This window comes from Macaca fascicularis, chromosome 10 (genome assembly GCF_037993035.2).
Source record: "Macaca fascicularis isolate 582-1 chromosome 10, T2T-MFA8v1.1".
Taxonomy (NCBI): domain Eukaryota; kingdom Metazoa; phylum Chordata; class Mammalia; order Primates; family Cercopithecidae; genus Macaca; species Macaca fascicularis.
In genome coordinates, this window is record NC_088384.1 from 18,270,375 (window position 1) to 18,290,531 (window position 20,157).

Genomic DNA, 20,157 nt, shown 5'->3' on the forward strand with positions numbered 1-20,157 from the left:
TCAAGCACGAAGATGATTTCTCTGAGTTTTCTGCCTTTCACCCTTTCCTTTTCATCCAAAGAGCCAGCTCACTCTGCATGTTTTTGTTCCAAGTGCAATTTCCTGGTTCGTCGAATGCCTGCAAAGTTTCATAATACAGAGGAAACAAGAAACCCTGCATGATTACTTTACTATTTTTTAAAGCATTATTATTCAGTATTTCCCAAGCAGCTAGAAACTGATTTCCTTTTTCAAACATGAGATAGAGTATAATGAATGAGTTTAAGAAAAAAATAATACCCAGGTAGCTGTTTTAAACCTGAGGGGGAAATCGTCCACCAGCGTCATATTTCAAGTCGGGTCACCGTGACTTGAGCATGTCCCCCAAAGCTAGCAATTGTGTGCCCGTGTCCAGTGAGGGTAGTTTATTCAGCCATCTTCTGCCACGAAGGCCCATAATTCACCTCCCGGCGCCACCTGTCAGCAGCTAGTTAATAAGTATGGCCTGGTGCAAGAGCTTGGAAAAGAGCCCAGAAAAGGTAAAACCTCCCTAGACAAGTCAGAGTTGGATTTTGAAACGGAGAATGCATATCCTGGGCACCATGGCCTGCAGAAATCCAAGGAGCATCCATCACTGAGTCCACCGCAGGCCCCAGGAAGCACTGCTGAGAGGGAGGATCTGTAATTTGTCTCAGTCCCTGAATGAGTGGGGCCACTTGTCATCATGCAGTTTCCTCTCCAGGAGGCTCAGGATGGATAACACAGGGCTCCTGCCTAGGAGGCCAGAGGGGAAGGAGACTTCATTTTTCATATGCCAGCAAGGGTAGGGAAGACAACACATGTCTGCACGTGTGAGCTCACTGGATAGGGCTTTATGAGACCAGCAGGACTCTGGAGCTTCCAGTCAGCCTGGGGCATTCCCCAGTCTCTATCCAAACATTATTGCTTGGTTCCTAGAGATAACAGGCAAGAGAGATGCCCCACAGTGCGAGCCAGCCTGTGTTCAGAGCAGGCGGTTCAAGAGAAGCCCTATCACAGGGGATGCAGTGCCTTGACAGCCAGAATGGACAGCTGGACCATCCGATTGTCTTGACTGTGTCTTTGGCTTTCATCCCCCAGGATATTTTCAATGCCGTCATCAAACAAAACCCCTTCCTTGTGTACCAGCTCCCCTGCTTCTGGAATGTGCAGCTGTCGGACCACACCCGCTCCGAGCAGTGTTACAGAGACGTGTCTGATCTAAAGGTAGGGTCAACACAGGCACATCCCCGGGGGTAGGGTGAGGTGGGCTGAGGGGACCTCTCAGGGGCATGGATGGCTAGGAGATTTATGTGCGATGTGGTGAGAGAGATAAGGGCACAGGAGACCAGAACGAGTATGCTTTTCATCTTTGCGGGGTGTTGGGTTTTTTCCACCCTTATTTGGGCTTTCTGGAAAGCCTAAAGCCTCCTGGCATAAGAACCAGCTTGTGTGGTTATTATTCTTACCATCTGCTGCTGGCTCTTTTGGTTCATGTCAGCTCCCCAAATCTATTCATTCAACTCAAGCAAAAACATTTATTGAAGGCCTGCTCTGCCAGGTGCTGTAGATGTGGATGTGAATAACTAACCTGCTTCCAACTCATGTATGGCTTGGAGGAGGACAGAAATGTGCAAAGAAGTAGGTATTTAAAAAAGGACAAGTGCTGTGACAGGTGTGGGTGTGTGAGTGGGGGAGATGCAAGCATAAATGTCTCATTCTTCCTCACAGAGGGGGGACAATGACAGAAAAAGCCTTCATCACCACTCTGTAGGTATCAAACACTGTGGATGGACCTGGCTATAGAAAGAGGAAGAAGACAGGGTGTATTAGTCATCTACTGCTATAGATAATGCTGCATAACAAGCTTTCTGATAGTGGCCTAAATCAGCAACCATTTATATAGTTGATGAGTTTATAGGCTGGTTGGATGGTTCATTTTTTTACTACTTTAACAGATTATCTGTGGTCTGCTTCAGATGGGACAGCTGGTGACTGGGGCAACTTGGCTGTCCTCTAGTGTGTCCTCTGTCCCTTCAGCAGGCCAGTGTGGTGTCTTCTCATGGTGAAGCAGAGGTGGCAGAGGAAGCCTTAATACACAGGAGGCAACTCTGGGTCATGGTTGCTAATATCCCTCATTGGCCAAAGTAACCATGTGGCTGATCCCGTATGATTACTTTGAGTAAGGAGTGTGAGTTAAGGAATGTGTCAGAATTCCCTCCCTACAGTGGAAAGAGTAGAGAATTGACCACAACTATTCACAGAACTATTCATACAGAACAAAGATTTCAACACAGGCCTGTCTGACAGCAAGGGCATTTGCCTCTCAGGTTGTATCACGGAGGATTTAGATACATGCATCCTTAAAGAGTTTGTTTCATATAAAGTTTATATCCATTGCAAGTTCTAAAAAGGAAAAAGGATTGCAAAGCTGGCTTTTCTAATAAATTAGTCTTTTCTACTTGGCTTCTGATCCATGTCCCATGTGGGTATTATGTCTTATTTATAGTCATAATGCATGTTAAATGTGGTTTTCTGCTTTTCATTTGTTTCATATCATAAGCATTTTCTGGGTCAGCCACATGGTGTTAATGAACATTATATCCAATAGTTAATAGACTGTCACCTAGCCACTCCCTTGACCTTAGTTGTTTTCAAATTTTCATAAATATAACTTATATCTTAATTAACAGGTTTGTCCATGAAGCTCTTCCCTCCAATATTGTTGTAGCTCGCCTTTCCAGGCGAGAGGCAGGAGGTTGTGCTAGAAATCAAGCTCTTTAAATTCTCTTTAATAACAAGATTTGATGAACTTCTGGTTTGGTGAACACTATTGTTGCTGGAGGGTGATGTGCCCAGAGAGGGCATGGAAGCTCCATACCCCCCTCACCCCACACCCCCATACTTTGCCCTATGTACCTCTTCTCTCTGACTGTTCCCAGGTTCCATTACTGATAATAAACTGGTAAATGTAAGTGTTTTCCAGAGTTTCAGGAGCCATTCTAGTAAATTATGGAACCCAAGGAGGGGATCATAGGAATCCTTGATTTACAGCAAATCTGTCAGAGGACAGAAGGCCGGGACTTGCAACTGGCATCTGAAGTGGGCCACCTCATGGGACTAAGCCACTAACCCATAGCGTCTGATGCTTTTTCAAGGAGGTAGTGTCACTGTTGTATTAAAGTATGGGGACCCAGCTAGTGTTGGAGAACTGGTCATTGTAGGAAAATAACCCCACAATATCCAGCATCAGAAGTCTTCTATGTGAGGGTATAGAAAAACAGTGGTTTTTCTCAATAGGTAACTGTATAATTTATAGTGCAAACAAGGGAATGCTATCATGGGTTACAGAGGGACAGTAGGCCAACAGGCAAAACATAGAATTATTCTGCTGACATACTATACATAGGACCTTAGGCCCACAGGAAGAAAGACCTCACATAAAGGCCTCACATAAAATCAGGATCCACAAAGAGTATTATCCTCGGTGGATAAACAGTTAATAAAACTCAGAGTGTAGAAGAAGACAGTAGAGGTTGTTGTCTGTTTCATCCTTGGTTTTAGGTAGAATAAGGGGGAAATGTTTCCTTTGAGATTTTATTTTAAGCCTATGCCTATATTATTTCGGGGGCTGAAATTACATGTGTGGGAGCAAAAATGGAAAGAAAAAAGTAAAAAATTTGCCAGGTACCTGGCAGAAACTAACATAAATCTGATCTAGAAGAATATTCTTAAAAACAAGTCTTCAAAATTTTTTAGGGGAAGTTACAAGGAAAGCAAGGTTCTCAGTTAGGAATCACAAAACGCATAAGGAATTAGGCTTCCCTGAGAAAGTGCAAAAACTGAAGACTGGAGTTAAATCTGAAAGACTGCAAATATTGGACTTATCAGATATAAAACACAAGTATTTTTACTTACATGTAGGAATAAAAAATGAATACTGAAAGTAGGATGAAGGAATAGTAGATTCTCAAAAAAATGAATAGCCCTTTTGGATTAAATAGTATTTTTAGAAGTGAAAGATATAATTATTGAAATTAAATGGATATGTTAAGCAATAGCTTAAACAGAGTTGAAGAGAGAATTAGTGAACTGGAAGAGGTATAAGAAATTACCCAAAATTCAACACAGAATGAAAAAGAGATAGAAAAACTGAGAAAGAAGCAAAGAAATTGGGATATGTCTCATTGGACTATCAGAAGGAGATAATAGAGAAAATTGGAAATGAGGCAGTATGCCAAGAAACAATAACAGGTTGTATACGTATAAGAATAATCTTTCAAGCATAAGATAACAAAGAGAATTTTCTGCAAAAAACTTCTAAAGTATTGTCAGCCTTAATAGCGAAGAGATTCTCTCTAAAAGAAAATTATATTTATTCTGGAATAGTGCATTGCAATGGGAATATACATGCCATAGCAAACTATGTGCATACCCAGGGAGGTAAAGGAAGAGAAAGGTTTTTAAAGGAAAAATGAAGAGGCTTTTATAATTGGAGATAATTATCTTTGGCCAAAGGATCAGTAACAAAGTTGACACCAGTCCAAGACTGGACAGGCAGTTGCTGGGCAGACATGCCTGCCGAAGTTTTTATTTTGTGTGTGTAAAGTTACGATGGCATTTGTGCAAGATTGTGGTTTTCACGGAGTCTTTTGTGATCATTCTCGTTACCAGACACTTATGGATGAAAAGCCTGTCTCCGTGGCCTTCCTGGTTCTGTTTGTCAGGGTTTTGTTAACACAAATGACTCCATTTTTATTTTGGCAACATTCACATTTCACCCTTTTGATAAAGATGTTTCTCCAAAAGTGTCACTGATCAATCATCCTTTAGTTAGGTTTTCATGTCTTTCAGTGCCAGGATGGACCTCTCCCAGGTTTCTGGTCTTGTTTCATATTGGAGAGAATGAATGGCAGCTAGGAGTCAATGTCAAAACCTTTTTAACCACATTTGAGCTTAAGTTTAAGCTTGAGGAAGTTTAAGCGGGGTGCTCCCTGGCTGTCTACTTGGAGTCTGTAATTAAGTTCAATTTTGTCTGTTCCATAGGCCTATGTTACCATCTCAAAGTGCTGGGTTAGCATTATACTGTTAGGATTTGTACTTCTATAAAAAACTTGAACAAGTAATAGATACAAAATTAAAGAGGAAAATGCAAAGTAAAATTAATAGTGATGTGACAAGAACAATTTGCATAGGGACTTTGAGCAATAAACCTAGGCTTTAAAGACAACCAATTAAATAAACAAAATGACCATTAACCTACCAAGTGAAAAAGGTGGGTATTATTATATCATTATGACATAGAGTCTTGTTCTGACATCTTGCAAAAAGCTATCTACAGCATGGAAACAATCAACTCTCATCATGGTTTGCAGTTTGAATGTCTCTGGTAATGGCATCGGGCAGTTTAGTGAACTTTGTGTGGCCCAGACATCAGGCATGAGACTTATTTCTTAAAATTCATCTAGTTTCAGCTTATAGGGCTTCCAAAACACAGAAATTGCCATTTTTGGTAACTGCATGGAAGAAAGTAGGATTGTAGAAATTTAGAAGAGTTCTATAGGCAAATAACAAATAGCAAATTGCTCTATAGGCAAATAACTTGAAAACAGTGCACACAGCTATCATCTAATAACAGTTGTATTCTAGCTTTTCTTTAGCAACATAACTCATGTCTGCATTTTTTTCTTTAAATCATAGCCATATGGTAAATTTTCTATTTTGTTGTGGTTCTCTTTTATTGATGGGCATGCAGTGAGTGTTTCTTGGAAATGATCAATTTTTATTAAAATATTTCTGGAAGAAAAAAAAGAAAAGAAACATAACTTTTTCTTCCTACGGTGATATTGACTTTTCCAAAAATAGAGTAAGACAAATTTGTTTCTAAAATAAATTTAGTTTTTATCAAATATTGCCTGCAAGAATAGTGATTTGACCACAGAGTAATCTCAGATCTAAAAACCTTTTGAAGCTAAGCTGGTGGCAAGTGCCTGTAGTTCTAGCTACTGGGGAGGTTGAGGTGGGAGAATTGCTTCACCCCAGAAGTTTGAGGTTACAGTGAGCTGTGATTGTGCCACTGTACTCCAGCATGGGTGACAAAGAGAAACCATGTCTCAAAAAAATAAATAATAAACATAAATAAAAACTTCTTGAGGTTAATAAGATAACCCAAGACAGACTTTAAGTTGTACTTACAGTCTTAAGATTCCTGGACCTGCCAGGAATTGATAATTTTTATTCATTTACTATAAGGCTGAGAACCCTAGAAGTCAGGCAGTTTATACATATTCTCGGATATGACATTTCAGTCAAAGCCTTGATAATATAACAAATTGTTTCCATTGTATCCTGCTATAAAGAGAGGGTAATTTTTTTTTTTTTTTAATGGAGTCTCACTCTGTCACCCAGGCCAGAGTGCAGTGGTGCAATCTTGGCTCATTGCAATCTTCACCTCCCGGGTTCACGTGATTCTCATGCCTCAGCCTCCTGAGTAGCTGGGCTTTACAGGCATGTGCCACCTCACCAGCTAATTTTTTTTTTTTTTTGTATTTTTAGCAGAGACAGGGTTTCACCATGTATGCCAGGCTGGTCTCAAACTCCTGGCCTCAAGTGATCTGCCCACCTGGCTTACAGACATGAGCCACTGTGGCAAGTGGAGAGAGCAAATGTTATTGAACTTGTACAAATAACCATATTGCCATAAAAATAAGAATACTCACAAAAACTCTCCAAACTTTGGAGAGATAAAATTGGAAGAAAAAGGAAATGCTTCTACCTTGTTCACAAATGTATAGTGTACCAAATTGTTGTGTGCTATAGATAGCTTAGGGAAGAAAATTTCCTTCAATCTGGAAAACAAAACATTTAAGTGAAGAACTAACCGTGTTTTAAATAAAAGTCAAAAACATTATCAGTTACTTAATCTCATGCAGTTTATTTTTGTTCTGCTTGAGCTTGATTAGTAGTTTCATGAATTCATGTTTCTTCATTAGAGTTCTCAAACATTTGCATTTAGTCCATTGATCTTAAAGTTATTAACCTATATCTAAGAGTATTTGTTGGAGTCGCTTCCATAAATTTGTTTGCAAATGCCTTTAAAGAAGAATTCAAAACAATAGCTGTGAATAAAAACTTAGAATACCCATGGCTAAAAATCTGATGGGAGTTCATTATAATAAGCAATTAACATGGAAATTTAGTTATTTTTGTGCCACACGACATCATGTCTAGAATTTTAACTAATGTCATATTAGATTTTTAAGAATTTTATCTAATTTGGGTACATACCCATAAATGTAATGCAAATATCTAGCATCACTTATTATTTGATAGCATTTAGCATGCAGTTCACAAAATAAGACTAATCATTTAATATTTCTACAAGATAAGAGATACATTCTTTGAGCCTCTCCAGAGGTCCTTCTGGAAAATCCAAAAGTTAATTTCAGGTCAATAAAACCTAAGTTAGAATTTTGATTCAGGGAACCCTGCCAAAGATTTTAAAAGGTTGAAAGCACTTGATGAGAAGTTACTGTGAAGTAATAGTCATTCATGTAACCAGAGCGATTATCAAAAGACAATACGGAAACTTACGTGGAAGCTTAGTACTTTCAAAACTCCATTTTCCTAAGTAATCAAATACTGAAGAAAGATAACACAGGAAATTATATTGATAACATATAAAATGTTTGTTTCTTAGGCCAGTTACTAAAAAGGTGAAAAACAACTTCTGCAGGTTGATTGCTTCTCCTTATGAGAAGCCAATGTATAATAGATAACCAGGTAGTCGACCTGATGAAAAGGGTACTTGAGTTTAATCTGACACAGAAGGAATGGGTCCAAGGTTATGAGTGTAGACCATATTATACAGGAATGTAAACAAGAAAACTAGCACCTTGAGCAGGGGAATACATGGCCCTTAGTAATAGCATGGGAAGTTTCTTGGTTACATGGGATAATTCAGACATGTCAAGAAAAGGCAAGGATACAAAATCAAGGTATACTGGTGAAAACATTGCCTTTTTAGACCTTCAAGATAAACTTTTTTGTTGTTTGTTTGTTTTTGAGACAGAGTCTCGCTCTGTCCCCAGGCTGGAGTGCAGTGGCGCAGTCTCGGCTCACTGCAACCTCCGCCTCCTGGGTTCAAGCAATTCTCCTGCCTCAGCCTCCCAAGTAGCTGGGACTACAGGTGCATGCCACCACACTGGCTAATATTTTGTATTTTTAGTAGAGATGGGGTTTCACCATGTTAGCCAGGATGATCTTGATCTCCTGACCTCATGATCAGCCCACCTCTGCCTCCCAAAGTGCTGGGATTACAGGTGTGAGCCACCACACCTGGCCCAAGATAAACATTTAATGGACAAGCCATAACAGCAGAGTTAGAACAGGTGATGGGGGGTGGGGGTGGGGGTGGGAAGTTACAGGAAGGAATGGAAAACTTAAAGGAGAGAGTTATCCCAGGCCTTTTCAACGGTAGAAAGAGGACGAGCAGAAGGCAATGATGTAAGACCTGAAAATCACATGCAGCAAGATACAGCAAAAGTTGAACTTCTGAGATATGAATCTGAAAAGCTTCCAGAGGAAAACTCTACCTCAAGAAGTGAAATTACCATTCTAAATGAAGAAGACAGCATTTCCTTTTCTTTTTATCTTTTTTTCTTTTTTTTTTTTTTTTGAGATGGAGTCTTGCTCTGTTGCCCAGACTGGAGTGCAGTGGCACGATTGCAGCTCACTGCAACCTCCATCTCCCAGGTTCGAGCGATTTTCCTGTCTCGGCCTCCTGAGTAGCTGGGATTACAGGCATGTGCTACCACGCCTGGCTAAAATTTGTATTTTTAGTAGAGATGGGGTTTTGCCATATTGGCCAAGCTGGTCTCAAACTCCTGACCTCAGGTGATCCACCTGCTTTGACCTCCCAAAGTGCTGGATTATACGTGTGAAGAAGACAGCATTTCTGACCTGAAACTGGGGAAATTAAATATATCTCAGGAAGAAATTTTGCAGAAATAGAAACTGCACTTCAGAAGATGGCAGTTAAACAGATTTCAGAATTAAAAATTATAATCTCTTGGGGTTTTACGAAGAGCAGATCAGTACCTCAAGAAAACTTTGTTCTAACATAGGGGATGAAATTTTTAGTTTTGTTTTAATGTATTTTGTTGATAGCAAAGCTCAATCTTTAGGAAGACTTAGAAACAATTCCCTTCTAATTACAGGCAACTTGATCACACACACAATTTCTTTTATAAATTCATCCTTTACAAACTTTATCATGACTTACTCAGACCTTTCACAACATGCTTAAGCTTTCTGCTGTGTTGTTTACTTTCTCTTTATTAAATAACCAGTCATTTTACTTTAAGACAAAAATTTACCACATAAGATTCTTTCTCATAGAAAATTCTCCTTTCTTTTTAACCGTCCTTACCAAAAATACATCCTTATATCCATAACTTTCTTCACATTACTCTCCTGCTTACTGATTCCTATCTTGTTTCTGTTTCTTTTTTAAATTTACTTTTCAAGGCAACCTTTAAGTAACCTCTGAACTGGACAAAATTATTCTATTTTCTCAATAAGGAATATATTTTTTATGCATTGTAATTTTGCTCATCAAAAACACATCTTATTTTGGTATACTTTGTGATATGGTTTGGCTGTGTCCCCACCCAAATCTCGTCTTGAATTGTACCTCCTGTAATTCCCACATGTTGTGGGAGGGACCTGGTGGGAGATAATTGAATCATGGGAGCAGTTTCCCTCATAAACTTCTCATGGTAGTGAATAAGTCTCAGGAGATCTGATGGTTTTATAAGAGATTTCCCTTATTGCTTGGCTGTCACTCTGTCTTTCCTGCTGCCATGTAAGACTTGCCTTTTGCCTTCCACCTTGATTGGGAGGCCTCCTCAGCCACGTGGAACGGTGAGTCCCTTAAACCTCTTTTTCTTTATCAGTTACCCAGTCTCAGATATGTTTTTAACAGTAGCATGAAAATGGATTAATACACTTTGTATACAGAATTATATATAAATTAATTAGGATTTTATTCTTAGTAACCTGAATTTCTAGTGAAAATCTAGGAGGCCAAAATTTTTAATTCTTTGTCACATGTCAGCATTTTATAATACGAATCGTTTCATAATTTTTAGAAACATGTTTTAATAGACTCAAATATATTTAAGAAGCCAAAAACAACTTTTATTTATTTATATTCAGCAATTTGTTCTTATTTTTATGGAAATGACCCAGACATTTGATGAGTGTTTATTATTTATTATAACATAGCATAACCTTATGATTTTAAAGTATATGAAAAGTTATTTTATAAACATTTATTCCACGTTCCATTTATTCCGAATGTTTATTTTATAAACATTTACTCCATTTACATTTACCTGATTTACTTATTTTTAACAATTCACCTACATTGCTTATGAAAACTGAAATATTACACAAAGCAAATCATCATTTCAAGTTACATTACTGTTAACCATGTTTGTATTTTGTGAATACCAGGTGTTTGCTTAAGTAAGAACCTGAAAGTAAAATACATAAGTATTTTGCCTATAACTCAGAAGCTACAACTGTTTTTATTAAACCAATAATATTAAATTAGCCCTACTTATCAAAGAGTTACACAAAGATTATTCTGTTTTCAAGGTGAGTTCATAGTTTCATGACTTTAAAACATGTAGCAGAAACAAATACAAAACCCAGCCAAAAATGTATGCTGCCAGTTTTGAAGATATTTGTATTTTTACTTTACCAGTGATTTCAAAACCAACTTGTTTATCAAAGTTTTATTTAAGTCACAGGAACTAAAAGGCATTTGGGTTAATTACTATGTATTTTATATGTGTGATAATTCATCTAAGCCAATCAAAATAAAATCTCTTAGATTTTTTTTTGACCAACTGTTCCACATTTTACTATGTAGATTATAGCATAATATATATTATATAACATAATGTGTTACATAGTATGTATTATTCATATAACATGTTATATAACATGTATTCACATTATGTTATATGAATAATATACTATGAATATATTTCATACATTTTATTATACATTTCTAAGATTTTACTATGTATATATAACATAACATTATAAAACATAATGTTACATAATAACATGTATTTATGTTATGGTTTATGAATATTATTCATTATGTTATATTCATTAACATAATATTCATTGTTATGTGTATTATTCATACAATATAATATATAATAATATATTATATATAATGTTATATAATAACATGTATTATTATAACAACTATTCCAGATTTTACTTTGTAAATACATCATATTATATAACATAATACCTGTACATGTTGGTAACCACACCTAAACACACAGACACACACAAAGATCTTACTGCTTTTATTTTAGAATTTTAGCCATGAGATAGTAATACAAATTCACCCGTTTACAAAACAACGGTCGGATTCAAATTATGTTTCCGACAAAACTGGCACCTTTTTACATGGCTAAACTTTATTTGCTTCAATTGCTAATCTAATGAAGGCTAACAATTGAATGCTATCAAAGCAATTGAATGGATCGAAGTTTTGGATAAAGCAGTTTGGTTTTTTAAAAAACCTCTTTTACCTGTTTTTGTTTGCTTTCTTCAGCTTCAAATGAGTTTACATTTTAGCTGGGACTGACTGAATTGTATAAGAAAAACAAAATCTCCAGTGGCCTTGAATTAGTAACACATTTATCTTTTGTTCGCCGATCCCCTTTGCTAGTCAATGGTTATGGGGAAGCATCTTAACAAGAGTTTTGTTTTCCAGCTATTTTTTTTTAACGGCCTCTGTATGGCAGACACAACAGTTTTTATGCTGGAAAGAGATACCTTGTATTACTGCTCTGACCTCAAGATTTTGACCTGAGAGCCTAACCTTCATAATCACTTATCTAATTTTTATTCTTTTAGGCTGTCAATCCCCTTAATTAAGTGCTCTAGCACCCTAAGCAATTGGTAGCCAGGCAAACCCAAATTTACATTTGCAAAAGATGTATAGGTTGTTGGTTACTGTGGAGCTGTTTAATATGTAAAGCCATTTATTTGAAAGCCCTTTAACACTTTTTTGTTTTAATCTTGGCTAGAATGCCATAAGCACTGAATTTTATCTCAACACCAGCAGAAAAGTCAACTGATTTAGGCCAGGTGCAGTGGCTCACGCCTGCAATCCCAGCACTTTGGGAGGCCGAGACAGGTGGATCACTTGAGGTCAGGAATTCAAGACCAGCTCGGGCAACATGGGGAAACCTGGTCTCTACTAAAAATATAAAAATTAGCCAGGTGTGATGGTGTGCACCTGTAATCCCAGCTACTCAGGAGGCTGAGGCAGGCAAATTGCTTGAACCCTGGAGGCAGAGGTTGCAGTGAGCCCAGATTGTGCCACCGCACTCCAGTCTGGGCGACAGATCAAGACTCTGTCTCAAAAAAAAAAAAAAAGGAAAGGAAAAAAAGTCAACAGATTTAAAGTAGGCAGTAAAAAAAGTAGAGATAGAGAACTAAGAAGGCTCTATGTGTTATCCATATAATCACAAACTCTTAATTTGGAAAAAAAAAAAAAAAGAAGCTTGGGGAGTTCAAATGATCCGTGTTGTGACTGCTGATCCAAAAACATGCATGAGGAAAGCCTTGTAATTGGCTGGAATCTGAAAACCTGGCACATCTTCATGTTGGAGAATCCCATTCTATTTCTTATCAATCTCTTGAGAGCAAAGAAAATTCCATAAATCCTATCAGAGAATGTCAGGATTTTGGACTCGTGTCTCTTCCTGTGACATTTTGGTAATGTTCATTATTATTATATCTGATTTAAAATACTACATAAACTTAGTTGACAAAGCAGCGGCAGGATTTGAGAAGATTGACTCCAATTTTGAAAGAAGTTCTATTGTAGGTAAAAATTATCAAACTGCATCACTTGCCACAGAGAAACTTTTCATGAAAGGAAGAGTCGATCCTTGTGGGAAACTTCATTGTTACCTTATTTTACGAAATTACCACAACCACCCCAACCTTCAACAACCACCACCCTGATCAGTCAGCAGCCATCAGCACCAAGACAGGACCCTCCACCCACAAAAGGATTGTGACTCACTGAAGGCCAGGTGATCATTAACATTTCTTAGAAATACAGTATTTCTTAATTAAAGTACATATTTTTTTAGACATAATGCTGTTGTACACTTCACAGACTACAGTGTAGTTTAAACACAATTTTTATATGCATTGGAAAACCAAAAAATGTGACTTGCTTCATGCGGTATTCACTTTATTGCAGTAGTCTGAAACCAAACCCACAATATGTCCAAGTTATGCCTGTATATGTATATATCTGTCCAAATACACACACACACATACACACACACACACACTCAGAGAGAGCTCATTAGAACTCCAGGGAGAAATTCATAAGTCCATTTTCATCGTGAAATATTTAACATGTTTTTTTTATTTTTTCCTTTTTTTTTTTTTTTTTTTTTTTGAGAAAGAGTCTTACTCTGTTGCCCAGGCTGTGGTGCAGTGGCATGATCTCAGCCCACTGCAACCTTCGCCTCCCGTGTTCAAACGATTCTCTTGCTTCAGCCTGCCAAGTAGCTAGGACTATAGGTGGCCTCCACCGTGCCCGGCTAATTTTTGCATTTTTGGTAGAGACAGGGTTTCACCATGTTGGCCAGGCTGATCTCAAACTCTTGACCTCAGGTGATCCACCCACCTCGGCCTCCAAAAGTGCTGGGATTACAGGTATGAGCCACCGCACCCAGCCCATATTTTTTTTCAAAGTTGAAATACAAAAGACAAAAATTACTAAGACTATAGAAGATTTAAACTACACAGTTAATACGCTTGACTTATTGGGCAAATAAGGAACCTTGTACCTAATGACCTGAGAGTATACATCCTTCTTAGGCTCATATGGAGCATTAAATAAAAGAAACCAAGTAGTAGACATCAGTACATTTCAAAGAATGATATTATACCATAGTTCTCTGAAGAAAGCAAAATTAAATAAGAAGGCAGTAACAATAATTTTTTTTTTCTTTTTTCTTTTTGAGATGGAGTGTTGCTCTGTTGCCCAGCCTGGAGTGCAGTGGCCCAATCTCGGCTCACTGCAAGCTCTGCCCCCCGGATTCACGCCATTGTCCTGCCTCAGCCTCCCGAGTAGCTGGGACTACAGGCACCCACAACCACACCCGGCTAATTTTTTGTATTTTTAGTAGAGACAGGGTTTCACCTTTCAATATTTATATTGAAAAGAAGAAAAGTTGAAAATTAATAAGCCAAGTTTACAAATCAAGATGATATATTAATATAAACAACGTTAGAGTCGGCCGGGCATGGTGGCTCATGCCTGTAATCCCAGCAACTCAGGAGGCTGAGATGGGAGGATCCCTTGAGTTCAGGAGTTTGAGACCAGCCTCAGCAATATAGCAAGACCCCCATATCTACAAAAAAATAAATAAATGCGGGATTGGGGGTGGGGCAGTGGTGGTAGCTACTTGAGTCCCAGCTCCTAGGGAGACTGAGGCAGGATTACTTGAGCCCAAGAGTTCCAGACTGCAGTAAACTATGATTGCACCACAGTACTATAGCCTGGGTAACAGAATGAGACTCTGTCTCTAAAAACAAAGCACAATAAAACAGAACATTAAATTCAAATAAAATAAAATTGAAGTTGGTCAGCAAATGGTTCAATAAAGTCAAAAATTTGAAAGGGACCAGTAAAATAGACAAAACTATGGCGAGAGAGTCGTCAAGAAAAAAGAAAGTGAATTCACCAAGAAATGAATAGGGGTGCATAATTCCAGGTCCATTTACTCATTCTCTCAATGTTTTTGAGCAAGTGACTTCTGAGTTCTAGATATATAGCAAAGATTAAAGCAATCAGTCTCAGTTGGTGGAGCTTTCAATCAATTAGCAGAAGTGAAAAAAAATAGAATATTGTGAACAACATTATGTCAACAAATTTGAGAATTTTTGTTAAATGAACAAATTCCTAGAAATACGTTATTTACCAAAACCGATTCAAGAAAAAAATATAAAGTTTAGATTATCTTCTGGCCATTGAACCTTTGAAAACAGTACCCCTAGACAGTAAGTAGAAATAAGTTCTACTCATTTTTTTAATCCAAGGACATTTCCAATTTTAAATAAACTTTCCTAGAGAATATGAAAAGAGGAACACTTTTTAACCCATTCCGCAAGCAGGATATTATCAACACCAAAATCAGACCAAAAAAAAAGTGTATTAGTCTGTTATCATGCTGCTAATAAAGACACACCCGAGACTGGGTAATTTATAAAGTAAAAAGGTGTAATTGACTCACAGCTCCACATGGCCGGGGAGGCCTCACAATCATGGCGGACTCACAGTTCCACAGGGCCGGGTAAGGCCTCACAATCATGGTGGACTCATAGTTCCACAGGGCCGGGGGAGGCCTCACAATCATGGCGGACTCACAGTTCCACAGGGCCGAGGAAGCCTCACAATCATGGCGGAAGGCAAAAGAGGAGCAAAGTCACCTCAGAAGATAGGAGGATTGCAAGCCAGTCTCACGCGTGAATGTAGATGCAAAAATCTTAAGCAAAATATTTAGCAAACCAAATCTAGCCATGTATAAAATAGATAATATATCATGGCCAAGTTGAGTTTATTCCAGGAAAGACAAGAGTGATTTAGCATTGAAAAATCCACAAGTGTTGTTCAACATGTTAATAGATTAAAGGAGAAATACCAAATAATCATCTAAACAGATGAAGCAAAGTTATTTGACAAAATTACATGCTCATTCATGATAAAACTTCTCATAAATAGTAACTAGTGAAAACCTACAGTAAACTATTGCGAGCATTTGCTCTGGGTCGTGCCAATTAATCAGTTGGAAAGAGGAGAACGTGTAAGAGCACGCACACATTTATGAAAGTATTTTGGTATATGAAGAGGCGACATACCTGATCACTGAATAAATGATTAAGTTTCCCATAAACGGTGCTGAGACACCTGATTATCCACATGGAAAAAATTTAAGTGGATCTCTGTCTCATACCATGCACAAAATTAATTCCAGATGGATTAGAAACTTAAAAAGTGAAGGGCTAAAATAAACTATTTTTTAAATGAAAAGGGAAATAGCTTTAAGACTTCAGAATGGAGAAGTATGTATTCAACAAGACATCAAAAATATATATCATAAATGAATGAATCCGTAAATTCAATCACATTGATATTAATAACTCCATCAAAGGGGCGTTAAAAAGAGAAAAGCAGGCCAGGCACAGTGGCTCACGCCTGTAATCCCAGCACTTTGGGAGGCCACAGCAGGTGGCTCACTTGAGCTCAGGAGTTCGAGACCAGCCTGGCCAACATGTGAAACCCCATCTCTACTAAAAATACAAAACTTAGCCAGGCGTGGTGGCACAGGCCTGTAGTCCCAGCTACTTGGGAGGCTAAGGCAGGAGAATTGCTTGAGTCTGGGAGGTGGAGAGGTTGCAGTGAGCCGAGATCATGCCACTGCACTCCCACCTAGGCAACAGAGCAAGACTCTGTCTCAAAAAAAAAAAGAGAGAGAGAAAAGCAAAAGATAGATATTTCAACACATGTAACTGACAGAAGAGCAGTAAACAAAATATATAAACAATTCTTAATGAATGATAAATCTGTAAAAGATGTAAACAGTCCTTTTACTTGGTTGCCAGGCAAATGGCCAATAAACACATGAAAAGATATACAGCCTCACTGTTAATCAGGGAAATGAAAAGACCACATTATTAAAATCATAAATAATGTTATAGCCACCAAATTGGAAGAGTGATACTATCAAGTCTTAGTTGATCAGTGCTGGTCTCTTATGTTACCCATATGAGTGTGTATGGATACACCAAATTGGAAAACACTTTGGCACTATATTGAAAAATTGAAGTGGAATATACCTTACAATCTGGGTCTTGGATGTAATTGGTCACAAATGGAGAAGTGGATGACTTTCTAAAGAAAGTCAGATTCAGCTATCAGTGAGCAAATTACAACAGATAGAAGTAGTGCTTTGGAAGTCCTGTGTCTTCCTGATAAATGACATTTCTTGACCAGGCAGGGCACAGGAGACTTCTAAACTCTCAAGTCTTTTTATATCAAAAATAAAAACGTAAAAATTCCATAAAAATAAGTACAACTAAAAACTTTGGCAGGCCTTGAAAAGGAATAAAATTCTGAAGGCCAGGCATGGTGGTTCATGCCAGTAACCTCTTTTGGGAGATTTGGGAGGCTGAGGCAGGTGGATTGCTTGAGCCCAGGAGTTTGAGAGCAGCCTGGGCAACATAGTGAGACCCCCATCTCTACAAAAAATACAAAAATTAGCTGGGCGTGGTGGCGTGTGCCTGTAGTCCCAGCTACTTGGGTGGCTGCGGTGGGATGTTCCTGTGAACCCAGGAGGCAGAGGATGCAGTGAGTTGTGGTTGTGCCACTGCACTCCAGCCTGGGCAACAGAGTGAGACCCTGTCTCAAAAACAAACAAAACGAAACAAAAAACTGACATATGCTATAACTTGGATGAACTTTGAGGACGTTATGCTAAGTGACCTAAGCCAAACACAAAAGGACGAATACTGTATTATTTCACTTAAATGAGTTATGTAAAGTGGCATGAAACATGCTACTTAAAATGGCATGCAATTTAAAATATGAATTATTTCTGGAATCTTCCATTTAATATTTTCAGGCAGCGGTTGACCGCTGGTAACTGAAGTGGAGAAAGCAAAACCGCAAGTAAGGAGGGGCTGTTGTACTCCCAAGGGAGGAACATAAAAAACAGCAAACAGGCGGTCCTTCATAAATGTGGAACCAGTTTCAAAAAAAAAACAAAAGATGGGAGAAAGCAGGGAAAAGAATGAAAATAGCAAAGATGCACTATGACCAGGACTCTGAGACCCAGATTGGCCTGGTGGGACACACGGAGTTCTTAGGTCATCCCTGAGGGCTCCACGGAAATGTCTAGGCACTGAGAGGACCTAGAGGTCTCCCCATCCCGCTCAGTCCCACTTAGGAGGTGAATCATCGCTTCATCCAGCATCTCCATGCTGTCTACACTACTGGCCCGCGAATCACTTAGTAGCCATCTTAGTTATCAGATTGACTCTCTGGGCATCACAGTGTTTGTGTTCAAGTCGCCCTAATTTTACTTCGTCATGGCCCCAAAGTACAAAAGCAGTGACGCTGACATATTATGATTATTCCGTTTTATTATGTGATTGTTATTCATCTTTTGCTGTGCCTAATTATGAATTAAACTAATCATAAGTATGCATGTATAGGAAAAAACGTGGTATGGGGTTAGGGACTTGATATGGTTTGGCTGTCTCGCCACCCAAATCTCATCTTGACTTGTAGCTCCCATAAGCCCCAGGTGTTGTGGGAGGAACCCAGTGGGAGGTAATTGAATCATGGGGGCGATTTTCCCCATACAGTTCTCATGGTAGTGAATAAGTCTCACGAGATCTGATGGTTTTATAAGGGGTTTCCTGTTTCACTTGGGTATCGTTCTTTCTCTTGCTTGTTGCCAATCTAAGCCGTCACCTTCCACCATGATTGTGAGGCCTCCCCAGCCGCATGAAACTGTGAGTTCTCCCTTAAACCTCTTTTTCTTTATATATTACCCAGTCTTGGGTATGTCTTTATCAGCAGTGTGAAAACGGAATTATACAGCACTATTGCATAGTTTCAGGCACCCGTTCTGGGTCTTGGAATGTGTGCAGATACTACTGTAGTCAGGGAGACCCCACCTCTCCTGGTCTCCCTCAGCTCACACTCTGCTACTTCAAAGGAAAGTCAACCTGCACAGCCCACCTGTGGGAAATACGGGGGCCCCATGCTGGGTCAGATGATTGAAAATGTCAGTTAAAGCAAGAATCATAAAAATATTTTAACCTTGATTTGCTTTCTTTTCATCCACAGGCCAGGTTTTTTGGTCTGCTAATTGAGTGCTGTATTAACTTGCATAAACCACCCTAATGAATCTTCTATGGTTATCAGTGTCCTTTCATTCAAAGTGAAACAAGAACTCAAGGACTCTTCCAAAACAATTGGAGGACAGTCCTGGGTTAGTTCTATTTTTCCCCCCTCTTTAGTCTCACCCACACCTAACGCAAAGGCAAATTTGTTTAGGGACTTCTTTTCATTGAGCTGTTGCAAAGCGTTTAGTTTGCCTTTCAGGGAAACAGCAATTCTTTACAGTTACATGCCATGAACTCAAATAATATCTAATTAGATTTCAAATTGCGTTAGAACTACAAGATATAAAAACACCTTCGGTAACAATCACAGCTCACTCTTGCTGAGCATAGAGCCCATTTGTAGGAACAGACATCCTCTGACATCCTGCTCGCGAGAGATTTACCAGCCTGGGGTATCTAGTCTGCCCTAGGTGTCCATGGAGAACTTTGTGCTAAGTCGAGGTTGGTTAAGAGAACTTTTGAGGGGAGAAGTGTTTTCACTGAAGAGGCAAAAGTGTATATCCTTTGGGAGCCAAGCAATCTTGTAAACTCTGATGACAGTTCTGCTTCTTACCAACTGAGGGATTTGAGTAAATCACTTAACCTCTCCCAGGTTCAGTTACATTATTGAGAAAATTGAAGCCATTATTCTTTGCCCCATTCTCAGCCATGCCCCTTGAGTGGTCCATAGAAATACACTTGACTTTACCTCATTCTTTTGTGTTTCAGAGACCTTCATTTTTATCTCTTTAGTCCTTACGCTTGATGACTCAGCCTTCCCTGGCTGAGTCTTAAATTAAGAAGAGAAGGGAAAGGCCCAAGGGAGCATCTTTTTATCACTTACCAGTAGCACAAACTCTTAGGAGACCAGACTGTGTAGTGTGCTGGTTTAGAGAAAGGAGCACGAGAGAGATTCTGTGAAACTTTGCTCTAGTTCTTGCGCCTTTGATGGACCATTAGGGAATGAAGCTCTGGTCAGAATCAGTTGTTAATGACCAGGAAAGGGCAAGCAGAGGGTCTACCAATGGGTCTCTCTAGGGGTTTCTAGAGTCCCAGAACTGAGTAAGCCATGGTTCCTGCTCTCAGGAAAGTCTCTAGTGAGACCTAACTGATGAGTAATGGAAAATTCCAGTAGAGGCATCT

General features: G+C 38.8%; 1 protein-coding gene across 4 annotated transcripts in view; it reads left to right on the forward strand.

The window, feature by feature from the left end:
- LARGE1 (LARGE xylosyl- and glucuronyltransferase 1) overlaps positions 1–20,157 on the forward strand; it is a 633,576-nt gene that overhangs the window by 529,078 nt on the left and 84,341 nt on the right. For all 4 annotated transcript variants that reach the window (XM_005567477.4, XM_045364291.3, XM_065522217.2 and 1 more), the window contains one exon: positions 1,099–1,224. In XM_005567477.4, coding sequence (XP_005567534.1) covers positions 1,099–1,224 — 126 coding nt within the window. The remainder of the gene's footprint in view (positions 1–1,098; positions 1,225–20,157) is intronic.